We start from the raw sequence: 17,508 nt of genomic DNA, 5'->3' as shown, positions 1-17,508 counted from the left end.
GAATCTAACCAAAACATTTTAGCTATTATAAGTTTGCATTTGTAAAGTACCTGCTATAAAATAATGACTGTGAGGTATGGAGTACTCTGAAACATGTCTCAATCCAAGAGAACACCTTCCTCCTCTGGTACTTAAGCAAAACAGTTAACATCTTTAAGCATTTATTTCATTATCTATAAAAACAGGAAAAATAATACTTCCTTGTACACAAGGAACTTGTTTCATACAATGGAGAAAGTTTCATGGATATGAGCTGAATTTCTACTACACACAGAATCCTACTATTATCTCTGAGTTATTCCTCACATGTAAAGTGGGTATAATAATATTTAATCCATAGGTGGTTGTGTGTATATAACAGGGCAATTTAATTTGAAACATCTGAACATGAATAGCAAGTATGAATACTCAGTAAATGTTACTGGCATTAAATTATCTGTTTAAAACACTTTGGAAGGGTTGGAGAGATGGTAGGCTTCTGTAATCCAAGAGTGCCTACAGCAATAAGGGAGGCAGGGACAGGAGAAGTTCCTGGAATCTAGAACAGAAGGACCCTGCCTCACACAAGGTGGATGGTGAGGACTCACATGAAAATTGCTCTGACCTCCACACATACATGTTCTCATACACAAGAAGCTGGACACACATCAAATATAGTTTTTGTTTTGTTTTTTTAAATATTTATTTTTTTATTTTATTTATTTGAGAGTGACAGACAGAGAGAGAAAGAGGCAGAGACAGAGAATGGGCGCACCAGAGCCTCTAGCCACTACAAACGAACTCCAGACACATGCGTCCCTTGTGCATCTGGCTAACGTGGGTCCTGGAGAACAGAGCCTCGAACCAAGGTCCTTAGGTTTCACAGGCAAGCGTTTAACTGCTAAGCCATCTCTCCAGCCCTTGTTTTGGTTTTTTTTTTAAATATATTTATTTATTTGAGAGAAAGAGGCACAGCGGGGGAGAAAATGGACACACCAGGGCCTCCAGCCACTGCAAATGAACTCCAGATGCATGAGCCCCCTTGTGCATCTGGAGTTCTGGAAAGTCAAATGGGGACCCTTTGGCTTTGTAGGCAAACGCTTTAACCACTAAGCAATCTCTCCAGCCCTTGTTTTGTTTCTCAAGGTAAGGTCTCACCCTAGCCTAGGGTGACCTGGAACTCGCTATGTAGTCTCAGGCTGGCCTCGAACTCAGCTATGCTCCTACCTTAGCCTCCTGAATGCTGGAATTAAAGGCAAACACCACCTTGCCCAGCCAAATACAGGTGCTTTTTGGCGGGGGGTGGGGAGGAGTGGGGGGCAGGCTTTTCAAGGTACGATCATGCTGTAGGCCAGGCTGACCTGGATTTCACTCTGTAGTCCCAGACTCGCCTCCAACTAGTGGTGATCCTCCTACCTCTTCTTCCTCTTCTTCTGAAGTGCTGGGATTAAAGAAGTGTGCTATCACACCCTGCCAAGTACAAGGTTGTTGTTGTTTTTTTTTTTGTTTGTTTGCTTGTTTTAAGAAATTAGCTGGGCATGGTGGCACATACCCCCTTTAATCCCAGCACTTGGGAGGCAGAGTTAGGAGGATCACTGTGACTTCAAGGTCAATCTGCGCTGGAGTGAGACCCTACCTAGAAAAAACAAAAACAAAAAAGTTCACATAAAAATTAGAGGGGCTAGAGAGATGGCTTTGCAGTTAAGCACTTGCCTGTGAAGCCTAAGGACCCAGTTCAAGGCTCGACTCCCCAGGAACCACGTAAACAGATGCACAAGGTGGTACATACATCTGGAGTTTGTTTGCAGTGGCTGGAGGCCCTGGCACACCCATATTCTCTCCCCCCCCCCCTGCCTCTTTCTGTCTGTCTGTTGCTCTCAAATCATTTAAAAAAAATTAGAGCATCAAAGGATGGTAGTAACATACATAAAATTTAGCATTATGATAAAAAACTTTCCTATATAGGGCTGGAGAGATAGCTTAAGGCATTTGCCTGTGAAACCAAAGGACCCAGGTTTAATTCCCCAGGACCCATTTAAGCCAGATGCACAAAGGGCACATGCATCTGGAGTTCAGTTGCACTGGCTAGAGGCCCATTCTCTCTGTGTGTCTCTTCTATCTCTCTCTGCTTGCAAATAAATAAAATTTATTTTTAAAAATTTCCTGCTGGGCGTGGTGGCACATGCTTTTAATCCCAGCACTCAGGATGCAGAGGTAGGGATTTCAGATTGCTGTGAATTTGAGGCCACTCTGAGACCACATAGTGAATTTCAGGTCACCTTAAACTAGATTAAAACCCTACCTCTGAAAATAAAACAAAAAAAATCTTGAAGGCTCAACATATTGCTCCTAGAATTATTTAAAATCAAGATAATGAACTAGATAGACTCCTATAATCAAGTTTTCCTTTAGTTTTAGGGTTAATGTTGTAGTACTGAAATAAGTCACAATATAAAACCATTTGGTGTATTAATGACATTTTTATTGTTACTGTTTTTTTTTTTTCTTTTTTTTTGGTTTTTTGAGGTAAGGTCTCACTCCAGCTCAGGCTGACCTGGAATTCTCTATGTAGTCTCAGGGTGGCCTCGAACTCTCAGCAATCCTCCTACCTCTGCCTCCCGAGTGCTGGGAGTAAAGGCATGCGCCACCACGCCTGACTCGTTACTGTTTTTTAAGGCAGGGTCTCACTTGAGCCCAGGCTGGCCTCCAACTCACAGTGATCCTGCCACCTCAGCCTTCCAAGTGCTGGATTTATAGATGTGAGCACGAATGACAATTTTATTTTATTTTTTATTTTTATTTATTTATGTTTTGATTTTTTGAGTTAGGGTCTCATTCTAGGTCAGGCTGACCTGGAATTCACTGTGTAGTCTCAGGGTGGCCTTGAACTCAAGGCGACCTTTCTACCTCTGCCTCCCAAGTGCTGGGATTAAAGGCGCATGCACCACCACGCCCAGTGACAATTTTATTAATTTTTTTTAATATTTATTTCCCTTGTTTTTTTGTTTGGTCTTTTTGTGATATTGGTTTTTTGTTTGTTTGCTTGTTTTGCTGGTGCTAAGGACTGAACCCAGGGCCTTGGGCTTGCTAGGCAAGTGCTCATTCAGTAAGCCAAATCCCCAACCCCTTTAATATTTATTTATGAGCAGAGAAAGAGGGTGAGTGAGTATGGTTGCCCCAAAGCTTCCTGCTTCTGCAAACCAACTCCAGATGCTTGTACCACCCTGTGCATCTGGCTTTATGTGGGCAGTGGGGAATCAAATTGAGGAGACAGTAGTCTTTGCAAGCAAGTGCCTTTAACTGCTGAGCCACCTTCCCAGCCTCGGATGAATGAGAATTTTAGAAGCTACCAAAACCCATACAAAAGTCAAGTAGCTGCTCACTTTAACAAGTAAGTGTTTAGATTGTAGTATCATTCACTTAATATAAAATACAAATTAAAATCAGAACTGATTCCAAAGGTAAGCTTAAGTACCAAGTCAATTAATTTCTTCCACTTTTCACTGCAGCAAAGGTTTCTTTGAAAAAAAAAATTATTGATGTACCTTAACAGTTCTGTTTGCTGTTTCAATATGAGTGATCGTATGTAATTATTACCAATCTTTAATGACTACACAAGTATAAGAAAAGCATTAACCTGGCATGGTGGCCCACGTCTTTAATCCTAGAGTTTGGGAGGCAGAGCAGAAGGATTCCCATGAGTTCAAGACCACCCTGAGAATACATAGTGAATTCCAGGTCAGCCTGAACTAGAGACCCTACCTCGCAATACCAAAGAACAACAAAAAAGTATTAACCTTAAGATTTTAAAATAAAACCAAATGAATATGACACAAAGTGCTGCTAATTCTTTGGTTGCAAAAGCACTGTATAAAACACAAAATATTTAACCAAGTCCTAAGGGATTTTCCCCTTGTATTTTTGCAAAACATGAATAGACTCGATTTTTAAATCTACTCTCTGAGGAACCTATATTATAAACACAAGAGGAACATATTTAAAGTATGTTGAATACCTCAGCCACCAGACATTGTTCCCTACAACTAAGGAAACCAAGTAATACTTATTCTTACTCTCTTTCCTGTGCTCAACAATATGTATTAAGCCAAGTCATGCATTTAAAGGGAAAAGCCAGTCAAGTACAGATATGGTAAACAATGTGTCTTCAATGTAGCTTTCTTCCTTTCAACGTTTCTTGGAGAATATTAAGTGGGCGATGAAAGTAATATGTGAACCTAAAGGTGGGTTGTTTTTACAAGTCTTTTTTTTTTGGGGGGGGGGTAAGACAGCCCAATGGAGGCAGAGGAAGGAGTTACAGCGCCCGCACACAACACACACTCAGGCGCACACCAGCACCAGTGCGGACAAGGGTCCCCCGACAATGCAATGCAGCGACACCGTACTACTACTGAGCGGGACCGAAGAGCGGGATGAACGTTCCCCAATTCCTCGCCAAGTCCGCTTGGCATTCCAAAGCCAGAGGAGGCCTGCAGAAAGCAGGGTGGAGCAAGGGGCTCCGCCGGCGCCCGCAGGAGGACACGGGACCGCGGCCCTCGGCCTGCGCGCCCCTCCCGGGATGCTGCCGCCGCGCCCCAGGCTCGGGTCTGGCCCCGGGCCCGGAGGGCTGGGCGGCTCGGGCAGTCCTCCTCCTCCTCCTCCCCGCTAGCCGGTTCGGAGCCGGAGCCGGAGCCTACGCCCCGGTTGGCAGCGCCTCCCGCAGGCCTGCCTCCCGCCCCGGTGCCGGGTCCCCAGGCGCGGGGACGCCCGGGCTCCGCTCACCGGCCCGGGTGGTGTCCGTCAGGTCGTGGTTGGCCGCTCCCCGGGGAAACTCCCTCAGTTTCCGGCCGCTCAGGCTCAGCACCCCGGTGACCGCCGCTTCCTCCAGCGCTCGATCGATGGAGCGGCTCCACGAGCCCGGCCCAGGACCGGAGCCTGCCCCGGCGTTCGCACCGCAGTGAGCAGCACACGCCGGGCTGCCCGCCGACGCCACCGGGCTAGAGTACTCGGCAGCCGCCGCCACAGCCACCAAGCCAGCGGCCGCCATTTCCCAGCCCACAAGCCTCCGGCCCGGCTGCGCGCACGCGCGGCGCGTCGGGGCCGCCGGGTGGGCGGGGCGAGGGGGGGGCTGCGGGCCGGCCCCGCCCACGGCGAGGTTTCCAAGAGCAACCAAAAGGAGATCTGCTGCAGCCCCTGCGCTGGGCTCCCAGCAGCGTTCGTAAAATATCAGTAACTACTCTCAAAGAAGCTTCCCTGCCTTCCTCCCTCAGTGGTAGGGGGTTAGATGAAGCATTATGGAGCCTAAATACCGCTGCCGTCAGAAACCTGGGCAGCAAGAGGACCCTGGGCTAACGTAGGACCTAAAGCGTTTCTCAGTTTGTCCATTTCACCTCCTCCACATGAACTAAACTAAGATGTGTGGATGCACTATTAGTACTTGAGGAAAAGAGTCGTTTAGGCTTCAGTTTTCTCCCCCCCCCCCCAAGGGAGGGTCTCACTCTAGCTCAGACTGACCTGGAATTCACTATGTAGACTGGGTGGTCTTGAACTCACGGTGATCCTCCTACCTCTACCTCCTGAGTGCTGGAATTAAAGGTGTGCGCCACCACGCCCGGATCAGATTACCTAATTGTTTTTTAAAATATATGAATTTGTTTGAAAGAGAAAAGACAATTTGCTACCTTGGGCATTTATTTAAGAGTGACAGAGAAAAGGGGGGCGGAGAAAGGGCGCACAAGGGCCTCCAGCCACTGCAAACGAACTCCAGATGCATGAGCCCCCTCGTGCATCTGGCTAATGTGGGTCCTGGGGAATAGAGCCTCGAAAAGGGATCCTTAGGCTTCACAGGCAAGCACTTAACCGCTAAGCCATCTCTTCAGCCCTGCTTTTTTTGATTGAAAAAATGACACTCAAGCGTTGGAGAGATGTCTCAGCAGTTAAAGGTGCTTGTTTGCAATGCCTGACAGCCCAGGTTCAATTCCCTAGTACACACATAAAGCCAGTTGCTCAAAGTGGCTCATGCATCTGAAATTTCTTTGAATGTCCTAATTTCTTTCCCCTCTGAAAATGACAATACCAAGTACTTGTGACAAATATTACTGTCTTTTGTCCCAGTTTTCCTTTTTTATTTTTATTTTTTGCCTGAAATCATTCAATAAAATCCTGTTCTAGGTTTGTTTTTTTTCTTTAATGAGACAGACAATTGGCACACCAGGGACTCAAGCCACTGTAATCAAACTCCAGATGCTTGTGCCACCTTGTGCACATGGGTCACCCTGTGTGTCTGGCCAGACAAAATTCTTTATTATTTGTTATTATTTTTGTTTTTTTGTGGATTTTTTTTAAATTTTTTTTTTAAATTTGAGAGTGACAGACACAGAGAGAAAAACAGATTGAGGGAGAGAGAGAGAATGGGCGCACCAGGGCTTCCAGCCACTGCAAACGAACTCCAGACGCGTGCGCCCCCTTGTGCATCTGGCTAACGTGGGACCTGGGGAACCGAGCCTCGAACCGGGGTCCTTAGGCTTCACAGGCAAGCACTTAACCGCTAAGCCATCTCTCCAGCCCTATTTTTGTTTTTTTGAGGTAGGGGTCTCACTCTAATCCAGGCTGACCTGGAATTAACTGTGTATGCTCAGGGTGGCCTTGAACTCATAGCAATTCTCCTACCTCTGCTTCTCAATATTGGGATTAAAAACGTTGCAGTGTGTGGTGGCGCACGCCTTTAATCCCAGCACTGCGGAGGCAGAGGTAGGCAGATCACTGTGAGTTTGAGGCCACCCTGAGACTACATAATGAATTCCAGGTTAGTGTGGGCTAGAATGAGTCCCTACCTTGCCACCACAACCGGCTTTAAGAGCTTTTTATTGGCATTTTTCATACACATATATAATTAGTATGTTGATAGTAAGTCCCCCAGCCACTTTCCACTGGCTCCTTTCCAACTAGTCCTTCTACCTTGATTTTTTTTTTTTGTGGGGTGGGGAGGCTGCCCTCTCCACCAACCATGATGGAATGTTGCTGGATCCAGTTGGGCAGCAAGTCTTGTGCATATAATGGCATTTCAATAGGAATGCAACAGACAGCATTTCATAGCACACCTTCCCATCCTATGGCTTTTACATTCTTTCTGCTATCTCTTCCACAATGTTCCCTGAGCCTGAGAAAAGGTAATATAGAGATCTCATTTAGCACTGAGCACAGTCATTTATTCCAAGCACCTTGATGAGATTTGAGCTTCCCTAGTAGTCACCACTAGGGGCAAGAGAGAAAAAAAAAAAAACACCTCTGACTAAAGGTGAGTTTATACAGAAGTAAATATTTGATGTATACAACATATCCATTTAGCCAAACAACAGTAGCTTCCCTCCCAGGGCCTATGACCTTCCCAGACATTAGCTCATTTTTTTCTCAAGGTAGATTCTCACTCTTCCCCAGGCTGGCCTTGAACTCACAGTGATCCTCCTTTTGTCCCTGAATGCTTAGATTAAAGATATATGCTGCCACATCTGACTAGCCAGCCACGGGCTTTTGACTTGTGTTTTTAGTACCAGGCATGAATTCGTGCCACCATGTAATCTGGTTTATGTGAGTTCTGAGGAGTGGGGAGAGAGTGAGTGCCAGTGCCTCCTGTACATGCCACTGTGTGCTTCTAGCTTTATGTGGGTACTGGAGAATTGAACCAAGGTTGATAAGCAACTGCCTGGACCACTGAGCCATCTCTCCAGCCCCTTTAGTATCATTAAAAAATATATATTTTTAGCTGGGTGTGGTGGCACGCACCTTTAATACCAGCACTCGGGAGGCAGAGACAGGAGGATCACCTGGATTCCTCATGGTGAAGTTATGAATAAAATGGCCAAAGACCATTAAAAGAATACCAATAGAAGAGTATAGGTTGATTTACCCAATTTAGTTGATAGGTACGTTTTCAATTCCTAAACACCATAAATATAAACGATTACAAAATTCTTTGTTAACAGAACAATTTAAAAACCATAGCTCAACATCTGTAGCTAAGAATAACTCATGTGGAACCTGTTACATGTTATTTGTTAAAAATGAACAGCTTCAGATCTAAATGTACCTTTACCAAAAAACACCAAAAAGTACAGTGTAAAGCACCTCCTCATTAAATACAAACTTTCATTTTGTGATGCACTGCATCAATGTTTTGCATACACCTTGATGCAAAGGAAATTATAAATTGCATCCTGTTTAAAAAGAAAACAAAATTCAGGAACTGAACAAGGATGACTACAACCACATTCCAAGAAAGGAAAATTTCCTGCAACGAAGTATATTGCTGTGTTTATATACAACATGTAAGCACTCAAAGGCAAAATTGACTTTGAAAGAAAATTAAAGATGCATGAAGAGCAAATGTTTAATACACCAAAGACAACCCTTTGATAAACTTATTGCCAACATTTAGAGCAATTTAATGGTTTTCCAAAAAAGATGGCATTAATACCTCTCAATATTTAAAATAATATTAAAGTAAGATCTTTATACCATATTTGCATAAACTGTTCTAAAGATAGCAAACTCGTGCTCAGTTGCTTTTTCTTTGCTTAAAATACCATTAAGTCTAAACCACCCTCAATTTTTTTATTCCTGACCAAATATAAATATTTGTATTAGCAAACATGTTTTTAGAACAAGTTCTTGGGCCTCTATGAAAGCATCATAGTTATGTAGAAATTTGTTTATTTTCAAATTCTGTGATTGGCTTCCAAAAATCCTTTGTCAAGTAGAAGTACTGCCAAAATATCAGATATGAAGAATCAGATTTAATTCTTTGGTATAAGCATGGAACTGTTACCAGTAACTTTACATGGCCAGCACAAACCATTAAGAAGCTCAAGGAACATGAGAAACAGTGAAGCCTAGAATACATGAAGGCATAATGCTTTGTTTCTGTTTTATAAGAGAAGCCAACACTAAACATACTTCACCATCTACTCAGAAGTTTGAAAATTATGAAAAACCAAAAGGTCAAGTTTCAAAATGACCCAATTTGTTAACTGCCAGCTGGAATATCTTGTTGAACATTGGCATTTTACTGTCCACTTATGGTATACAAATATCTGAGGACTCTTGGCACATTAGACTAATTCTTCTCAACCCTCAAGAGTAAGACAAAAAAAACTTCTCTCTCCTTAAATGCTTCAACTTTGTATTGTACAGAATATAAAGTGAAAAGTATGAGATTACAATGTAACTCCAATATAATTTTGTATTTTTTTAACATATACAAGTATTTTTATTTTAGGAACTATAAATTGCTTAATTTTTCAAGATGAAAAGCTTGTAAATTTTAACTTTTTGAATATGAAGTGTAGGACTTTATGGCTATTAAATTTAGTAACAAAATATCCAAGGGACTCAATCTACTTTAAAAACTGTAATTCTAATAAACACCATTTATAGAATTTGTAGCAACTAGGCTCAGGTCTACCTTAAATCCAAAGAATGTAACTATGATCTGGGATTTGAAGTTATTCACCTGCTTTCAGTCTTTCAACTTGCTATTTCCTTTCATGTTGTCTTCATTTATTAAACACAAAACTTTCAGATTCTTTTATCAGACCTTCTTCATCAAGGTCCTATCAAATAACTTTGTAAATATGCATTTAAAGTCTTGAAACAACATTTTTGACTCAAAGTCCTTGCTAAAAGTTCAGCATTAAATATTTACAACTCTGGGGTTTATGCTAATACAACCTGAAAAAATGGACCAAGTTCCAGTTATTTCCATAAATCTTAAAAGCCAAAACTGAGAATATTTTTAAAAAGGTATTGAACTATCTCAATGGAGAAAAGGCGGTTGCATTTATTACATCAACACTATTAATGGACAAGTGACAACAACAAAGGGGCCTACTCATATTTCTGACAATTAAGATTTACCATGGCAAAATCTTAAAATAAAAAGTGGGTAAAGGTTACTATTCTAAATATCACTATCATAAAAATAATCATTTTCTATCTTTCTGTCTTACTTCTGCTGCACGAGGAACCAAAGAACTCAACAGAGAACTACTCTGTTTGGGCCAAACATGAAATCTTAAGAACTGAAAGGGATAGTCCCTGTTATTCTTTCAGGGTATTATTTATACATTACAAAAAAAAAAAAAAAAGAAGAAGAAGAAACCAAAACCTTCAAAAATAAAGTTATTTAGCCTTGTGAATATTTTGAAGTTTCTTGAAATTCTGTTATGAACTCTTCAAGCAATTCAATTTTTCAAACAGTCAGTATTTAAAAGTTCTGTTGACATGGGCTCTACCCCACGGTTACAAAGCGGCTTCCTCCTTTGTTGAATGTGAGGGTAGATCTTTGTTCCTTGAGTATCCCAAATCGTTCATTCAAAGTCATCCCTGTCTATAAAAAGGAGGAAAAATTAGTAACTAGACTTTGAAAAACCTTATTGTTTAAAATGTATTTTATTATTATTAATATGTAGTAATAACAGCTAACATACCCTGAGTTATTTATATAATTTCATTGACCCCAGAAAAATTATGGAATAGGTAAAATTAGATATTTACAGTACTGAGTTGCGTACAGTATTGAAAATGCTTACAGTATTAAATTTTAAATAGATAGACCATTATAGGAATCCTATCTTCTAATCATTATAATGTCTATATTACATACCATATAAAAATATCCTATTTTACAGACCATATAAAATACATCCTATAATGCTTATATAAAATCATATACTTAGGCTAGAGAGATGGCTAAGCAGTTAAGGCGCTTGCCTACAAAACCTAAGGACCTGAACTACATTGTCAAGTACCCACACACATAAAGTCAGAGGCGTAAAGTGGCACATGCATCTGGATTTCATTTGCAAAGTCTAGAGGCATGGTGCTCCCATTCTGTCTGTTTGCAAATAAATAATTAGCCAGAGGTAGTGGCACAAGCCTTTAATCCCAGCACTTGGGAGGGCAGAGGTAGAAGGAGCACTGTGAGTTAAAGGCTACCCAGAGACTACATACTGAATTCCAGGTCATCCTGGGCTAGAGAGCAAGATTTATCTTGGAAAACTTCTCTTTACAGATGTCACTGATCTCTGGAATGACTCAAAAGGCACCACAGTGCTCATAAGAAGTGACAGAGGAATGCGCACCACTGAGACATCTGTATCACACCTTCCAAGGCTCAGGGACCATTGAGAAAGAAGTGGCAGAAAAAATGTACAAGCCAAAGGAAGGGTAGGACTGCTTACAATGCACTCTTCCAGTGTAGGGCACTATCTACACAAGACCCTTATAATAGGAGGAAAAGATGATGATATCAAAATAAAAAAGACTGATCTAGGCGTGGTGGCACACACCTTTATTTCCAGCACTCAAGAAGCAGAGGCAGAAGGATTGCTGTGAATTCGAGGCCACCCTGAGACTACGTAGTGAATTCCAGGTCAGCCTCAGCCAGAGTGAGATCCTACCTCGAAAAACCAATATAAATAAATAAATAAATAAATAAATAAATAAATAAATAAATAAATAAATAAAAATAAAACAAAAGAGACTAATTGAGAGGGGGAGGAGATATGATGGAGAATGGAGTTACAAAGGGGAAAATGGGGGAGGGGAGAATTATCATGGTTTATTGTTGATAATTATGAAAGTTGCCAGTAAAAAAAAATTATTGAATCCCTTTAAAAACTTTAAAATCAAAAAAGAAAAAAAAATTAAATCATATACTCAAGATACCCTTACGAAAATGTTTTTGGTTTTTGCACACACTACCACTAATTCTAATGATGCCTCTGATAAAAGAGTTGTTATAACCAGGTGTGGTGGTACACACATTTAATACCAGCACTCAGGAGGCAGAGGTAGGAAGATGGTTGTGAGTTCAAAGCCACCTTGAGACTACAGAGTGACTTCCACCTAGAGCAAGTCCCTACCTTGAAAAAACTGAAGAGTTATAAATTTTCTTGAATATTTGAATGTCCTATAGATAACTTAAAGCAAAGTAACGATAGTGGCAAAATAAAAGTAAGCAAATGAAATTTGTCTTTTTCTTGGCATAAGGACCACTGAACAATATCTCCATTATTTTCATACTTCTAATTTTAAATTTCAGCATCCTATTTCTGCAAAACTGTTTTAACTACTTTCCAAAGTAGTATATGATGAGCCCCAACATTTATTCATTATAAAAATTTCTTAGCAAGGGCTGAAGGGATGGCTTAGCAGTTAAGGCCTTTGCCTGCAAAGCCAAAGGATCTGGGCTCAATTCCCCAGGACACATGTTAGCCAGATGCACAAGGGAGCACATGTATCTGGAGTTCGTTTGCAATGGCTGCAGTGCTCACCCATTCTCTCTACCTCTTTCTCTGTCAAATAAATAAAATATATTTTTAAAAAATTCTTAGCAAATTAATACAACAGGGTCTTGCTCCCTCAATCTGAAAAAGGGAAATTATAAGTTATAATTATTATAATAAATTATAGTAAACTAAGCTAAGAGTCTTACACTGAATGAATGGTGAAACATTTAATGTTTTTTCCTCGGGCTTTAGAAAAGGGAAAGCATATAAGGCTTACCATTTCTTTTTATAATAGAGGTGCTAGTCATCAGAATAAAACAAGACAGAGAAAGGGTTTAAATAAGGAAAACAAATTTAGAGAGCAGTGATTATTTACATAGAAAATACTAAAAAAATCTAATAACTGAGTTAAAAAACTTAAATGAATTTAACAAAATCAAAGAATACAAACACTACAGATGGTAAAAACTACAATGAGTTAACACCTTAAACTTACATGAATGGTAATAATAAAAACAGGTAATATAAGGTGAGTATGGTGGCACATTTTAATCCCAACCCTTGGGAGGCAGCGGTAAGAGAATTTCTCACTGTGAGTTCCAGGCTAAACTACATAGTAAAGTCCAAGTCAGCCTGGGCTAGACCAAGACCCGACATCAGAAACAAAACAAAAGTCTGGAGAGATGGCTTAAGAGGTTCAGGTGCTTGCCTGCAAAGCCAAAAGACCCAGGTTCAACTCCCCAGGACCCACATAAGCCAAATGCACATGGGGGTGCACACATCTGGAGTTTGTTTGCAGTGGCTGGAGGTCCTGACGACCCTTTATCTATCTCAAATAAATAAATAAAAATGTTTTTAAAAAAACACTTGGGCCAGGCGTGGTGGAGCACGCCTTTAATCCCAGCACTTGGGAGGCAGAAGTAGGAGGATCACTGTGAGTTCCAGGCCACCCTGAGACTCCAAAGTGAATTCCAGGTCAGCCTGGACAAGAGTAAGAGCCTACCTCGAAAAACCAAACAAAATAAAAAAAGAACACTTTGTACTGAAGGCCACCCTGAGACTACATAGTGAAGTCCAGGTCAGCCTGGGCTAGAGTGAGACGCCACCTCAAAAAAAATAAATAAATAAATAAAAGCCTTGAGAGGCAAAGGTAGGAGGAGCACCATGAGTTAGAGGCCACCCTAAGACTACAGATTCTAGGTCAGGCTGGACTAGAGTGAAACCCTACTTTGAAAACAAAACACACACACACACACACACACACACACACACACACACACACACACACACAAAGATATAAAGGGAACAGAAATGGAGGGGGTGGGGACTTCATAGGATGGTATTGTATTGTTTACAATCATGAAAGTTATTAGCAAAAGATAAATTAATTGGAAAAAAAACACATAATAAGCCGGGTGTGGTGGCGCATGCCTTTAATCCCAGCACTCAGGAGGATCACCATGAGTTTGAGGCCACACTGAGACTACATAGTGAATTCCAGGTCAGCCTGAGCTAGAGTAAGACCCTACCTTGAAACCACCTCACCCCCCAAAAAAATAACAACAAATGTTCCCAAGAATATGGAGCAATTTAGAAAGTTCATATATGCTGGGGATGTAAATGTGGGAATGTAAAAAGACACAACTATTTCTTTGGAAAACAGTTTGATAATTCCTTAAAAGGCAAAATCTGGAGTAGCCATATAATTTGCCAAAATCTACCAAATGTTCTTTAGTATTCACTGCAAACAAATAAAAATATATGCTTACATTAAAACTTATATATATATAGGGGCTATAGAGATGGCTCAGAAATTAAAGCACTAGCCTGCAAAGCCCAAGAACCTGGGTTCAATTTCCCAGTACCCACATAAGCCAGATGCACAAACTGGCATATACATTTGGAGTTCGTTTGCAGTGGCTAGGTCCTGGCATGCCATAGTCTCTGCTTCTCTCTATGTGTCTCTCTGCTTGCAAATAAGAGAGAAAAAAGAAAAATTTTTTTTTGGAGAGAGGGCTCAGCAGTTAAAAGTGCTTGCTTCCAAGCTTGACAGCCCGTTTGATTCCCCAGTAAAGCCTGGTACACAAAGTGGTGCATGTGTCTGGAGTTCGTCTGCAGCAGCAGGAGGTCTCTCAACATGCATAATCACTATCCCTTTGTCTGCCTCTTTCCCTCTCTCAAAGAAATAAATAAAAATGTTTCTGGCTGGAGAGATGGCTTAGCAGTTAAGCACTTGCCTGTGAAGCCTAAGGATCCTGGTTCAAGGCTTGATTCCCCAGGACCCACGTTTGCCAGATGCACAAGGGGGCGCATGCATTTGGAGTTCATTTCCAGGGGATGAAAACCCTGGCCTGCCCATTCTCTCTCTCTCTTTCTCTGCCTCTTGCTCTGTCTGTCGCTCTCGCATAAATAAATAAAAATAAACAAAAAAAATTTTTTAATCTTCCAAAAAAAATGCTCAAATAAGCATTATTCATAGCAGCCAAAAACTTATTATTTATTTACAACGAGAGAGAGAAAGGAGGGCTGGAGAGATGGCTTAGCAATTAAGCGCTTGCCTGTGAAGCCTAAGGACCCCAGTTCAAGGCTCGTCGATTCCCCAGGACCCACGTTAGCCAGATGCACAAGGGGGCGCTCACATCTGGAGTTTATTTTGCAGTGGCTAAAGCCCTGTTGCACCCATTCCCTCTACCTCTCTCCATCTATCTGCCTCTTTCTGTCGCTCTCAACATAAATAAAAATAAATTTAAAAAAAGAGAGAGAAGGGAGAGAGAGAAGGGAGAGAGAGAAGACCAGGTCTTCTGGCCACTGCAAACAAATTCCAGATGCATGCACCACAATGTGCATCTGGCTTTATGTGGGTACTGGGAAATAGAACCCAATCCCCTATGCTTTGCAATCAAGTGCCTCATCTAGGCAGCCCAAAACTTTTACAAAAAGCAACCAGCAACAAAGATCATAAATGATCCAATTTATATGAAATATCATAACAGGCAATCCTTAAAGGACAGAAGATTACTAGCTGCCTAGGCTTTGGGGAGGGGGGCGTTGGACTGCCTGTTTAATTTGCTACACAACTACATACACACACACACACACACACACACACACAGAGGTCTTGTGGGGGGGGGGGTTCAAGGTAGGGTCTTGTTCACGTCCAGGCTGACCTGGAATACACTATGTAGTCTTAGGGTAGCCTCAAACTCACTGCAAACCTTCTACTTGTGTCTCCCAAGTGCTAGGATGGAAGGTGTGCACCATCACGCCTGGCTAACAATTTTTTTTTAATTTTTTTTGTTTATTTTTATTTATTTATTTGAGAGCAACAGACAGAGAGGCAAAGAGAGAGAATGGGCGCACCAGGGCCTCCAGCCACTGCAAACAAACTCCAGACATGTGTGCCTCCTTGTGCATCTGGCTAACGTGGGTCCTGGGGAATCGAGCCTTGAACCAAGGTCCTTAGGCTTCACAGGCAAGCACTTTAACCACTAAGCCATCTGTCCAGCCCAATTTTTTTTTTAGCAAAAAAGAGAATTAATGTGTCGGCCCTCTAGCCACTATAATCCAATTCCAGACATGTGAGCCACATTACACTCATGTGTGAGCTTGTGTGCATGTGTCATCTAGGGCATCTGGCTTATATGGATTCTGTGAAGTTGGGCCTGGGTCCTTATGCTTCACATGCAAGTGCCTTAATTGCTAAGCCATCTATATCCAGGCCAACAATAATTTTTTTGTTAAGGAAATACTGTCAGTAAGTAGTCCAAAGAAATAAAGAAAACCTTGCTGCTATTGGTTTTACCTGTTTTCCAACACTGTTTATGTCAAATTGTAGAGGGACACCTTTAGGAACTTTCTTTACATCAGACTGCTCTCGTTTGGTCAAGAATGGTGGTACAGCTGTACGAGTTAATCGTGGTTTCTGAGTTCTATTAGGAAAAATAAAAATTAACTTAGTTTAACAACAGAACAGAAAGATAAACCATACTTAAAATTTCTTGATGTGGGGGCTGGAGAGATGGCTTAGCAGTTAAGGTGTTTGCCTGCAGAGCCTAAGGACCTTGGTTCGATTCCCCAGGACCCACGTAAGGCAGATCCACAAGGCAGTGCATGCGTCTGGGAGTTCATTTGCAGTGGCTGGAGGCTCTAGCACACTCATTCTCTCTTTCTCTCAAAAAAAAAAAAAAAAAATAGAGCCAGGCATGGTGGCATACGCCTTTAATCCCAGCACTTGGGAGTCAGAGGTAGGAGGATCACCATGAGTTCAAGGCCACCCTGAGACTACAGAGTGAATTCCAGGTCAGCCTGACCTAGAGTGAGACCCTACCTCGGAAAACCAAAAATAAATAAATAAATAAATAAAATGAAAATAAAATTTCTTGACATGTAGTCATGTGTGGTGGCGCACGCCTTTAATCCCAGCACTCAGGAGGCAGAGGTAGGAGGATCACCATGAGTTCAAGGCTACCATGAGATGAAGAGGTTAATTCCAGGTCAGCCTGGACCACAGTGAGAGCCTACCTCAAAAAACCAAAAGAAAAAAAAAAATTTCCTGACATGTATACATGTTCAAATATATTAGAGCTACTTCATCATGCTTTCAAAAGAAAAGTATCAGCCTTTTGACTTACTATAGAATAAAATTTATAAATACTTATAGAAAAAAATATCTATTTGTTGGTTTTTCGAGGCAGGGTCTCACTCTGGCCCAGACTGACCTGGAATTCATTGTGTAGTCTCGGGCTAGCCTCAAACTCACAGCAATCTTCCTACCTCTGCCTACTAAGTGCTGAAATTAAAGGTGTGTGCCCACCACTCAAGGGAGAGAGGGAGGAAGAGAATAGGTGCAACAGGGCTATAAATGAAGTTCAGATGCATGTGTCACTTTGTGCATCTTTTACATAGGTACTGGGGATTCAAACTTGCAATATTAGGCTTTATGGGCAAGCACCTTAACACTGAACAATCCTCCAGCCCTCAAGGACTATTTTTTTTTTTTTTTTTTTTGTGGGGGGAGTTGAAGTAAGGTCTCACTGTAGCTCAGGCTGAGCTGGAATTCACTATGTAGTCTCAGGGTGGCCTTGAACTTGTGGCGATTCTCCTACCTCTGCCTCCTGAGTGCTAGGATTAAAGGCATGTGCCACCACACCCAGCCAAAGACTATTTCTTTTATAAAAAAAATCATATATTGGGCTGGAGAGATGGCTTAGCAGTTAAGGCATTTGTCTGAAAAGCCAAAGGACCC

The 17,508-nt window shown here is 41.6% G+C and overlaps 2 protein-coding genes across 6 annotated transcripts in view; both read right to left on the bottom strand.

Moving 5' to 3' along the window:
• The window catches only part of Lrch3 (leucine rich repeats and calponin homology domain containing 3), a 118,930-nt gene extending 113,907 nt beyond the window's left edge, over positions 1 to 5,023 (bottom strand). For all 5 annotated transcript variants that reach the window (XM_045147420.1, XM_045147418.1, XM_045147421.1 and 2 more), the window contains exon 1: positions 4,759 to 5,023. In XM_045147420.1, the coding sequence (XP_045003355.1) occupies positions 4,759 to 5,023 (265 nt within the window). The remainder of the gene's footprint in view (positions 1 to 4,758) is intronic.
• A 2,139-nt stretch (positions 5,024 to 7,162) lies between these two features.
• Positions 7,163 to 17,508, bottom strand: part of Fyttd1 (forty-two-three domain containing 1) — a 59,415-nt gene continuing 49,069 nt past the window's right edge. The window contains exons 8-9 of the mRNA XM_004671715.2: positions 16,066 to 16,192; positions 7,163 to 10,360 (exon numbers count right to left, since the gene is read on the bottom strand). Of these exons, the coding sequence (XP_004671772.1) occupies positions 10,262 to 10,360; positions 16,066 to 16,192 (226 nt within the window). The 3' untranslated portion in view covers positions 7,163 to 10,261. The remainder of the gene's footprint in view (positions 10,361 to 16,065; positions 16,193 to 17,508) is intronic.

This window comes from Jaculus jaculus, chromosome 4 (assembly GCF_020740685.1).
Source record: "Jaculus jaculus isolate mJacJac1 chromosome 4, mJacJac1.mat.Y.cur, whole genome shotgun sequence".
Classification (NCBI taxonomy): Eukaryota; Metazoa; Chordata; class Mammalia; order Rodentia; family Dipodidae; genus Jaculus; species Jaculus jaculus.
This window is presented reverse-complemented; position numbering and strand designations above follow the sequence as displayed.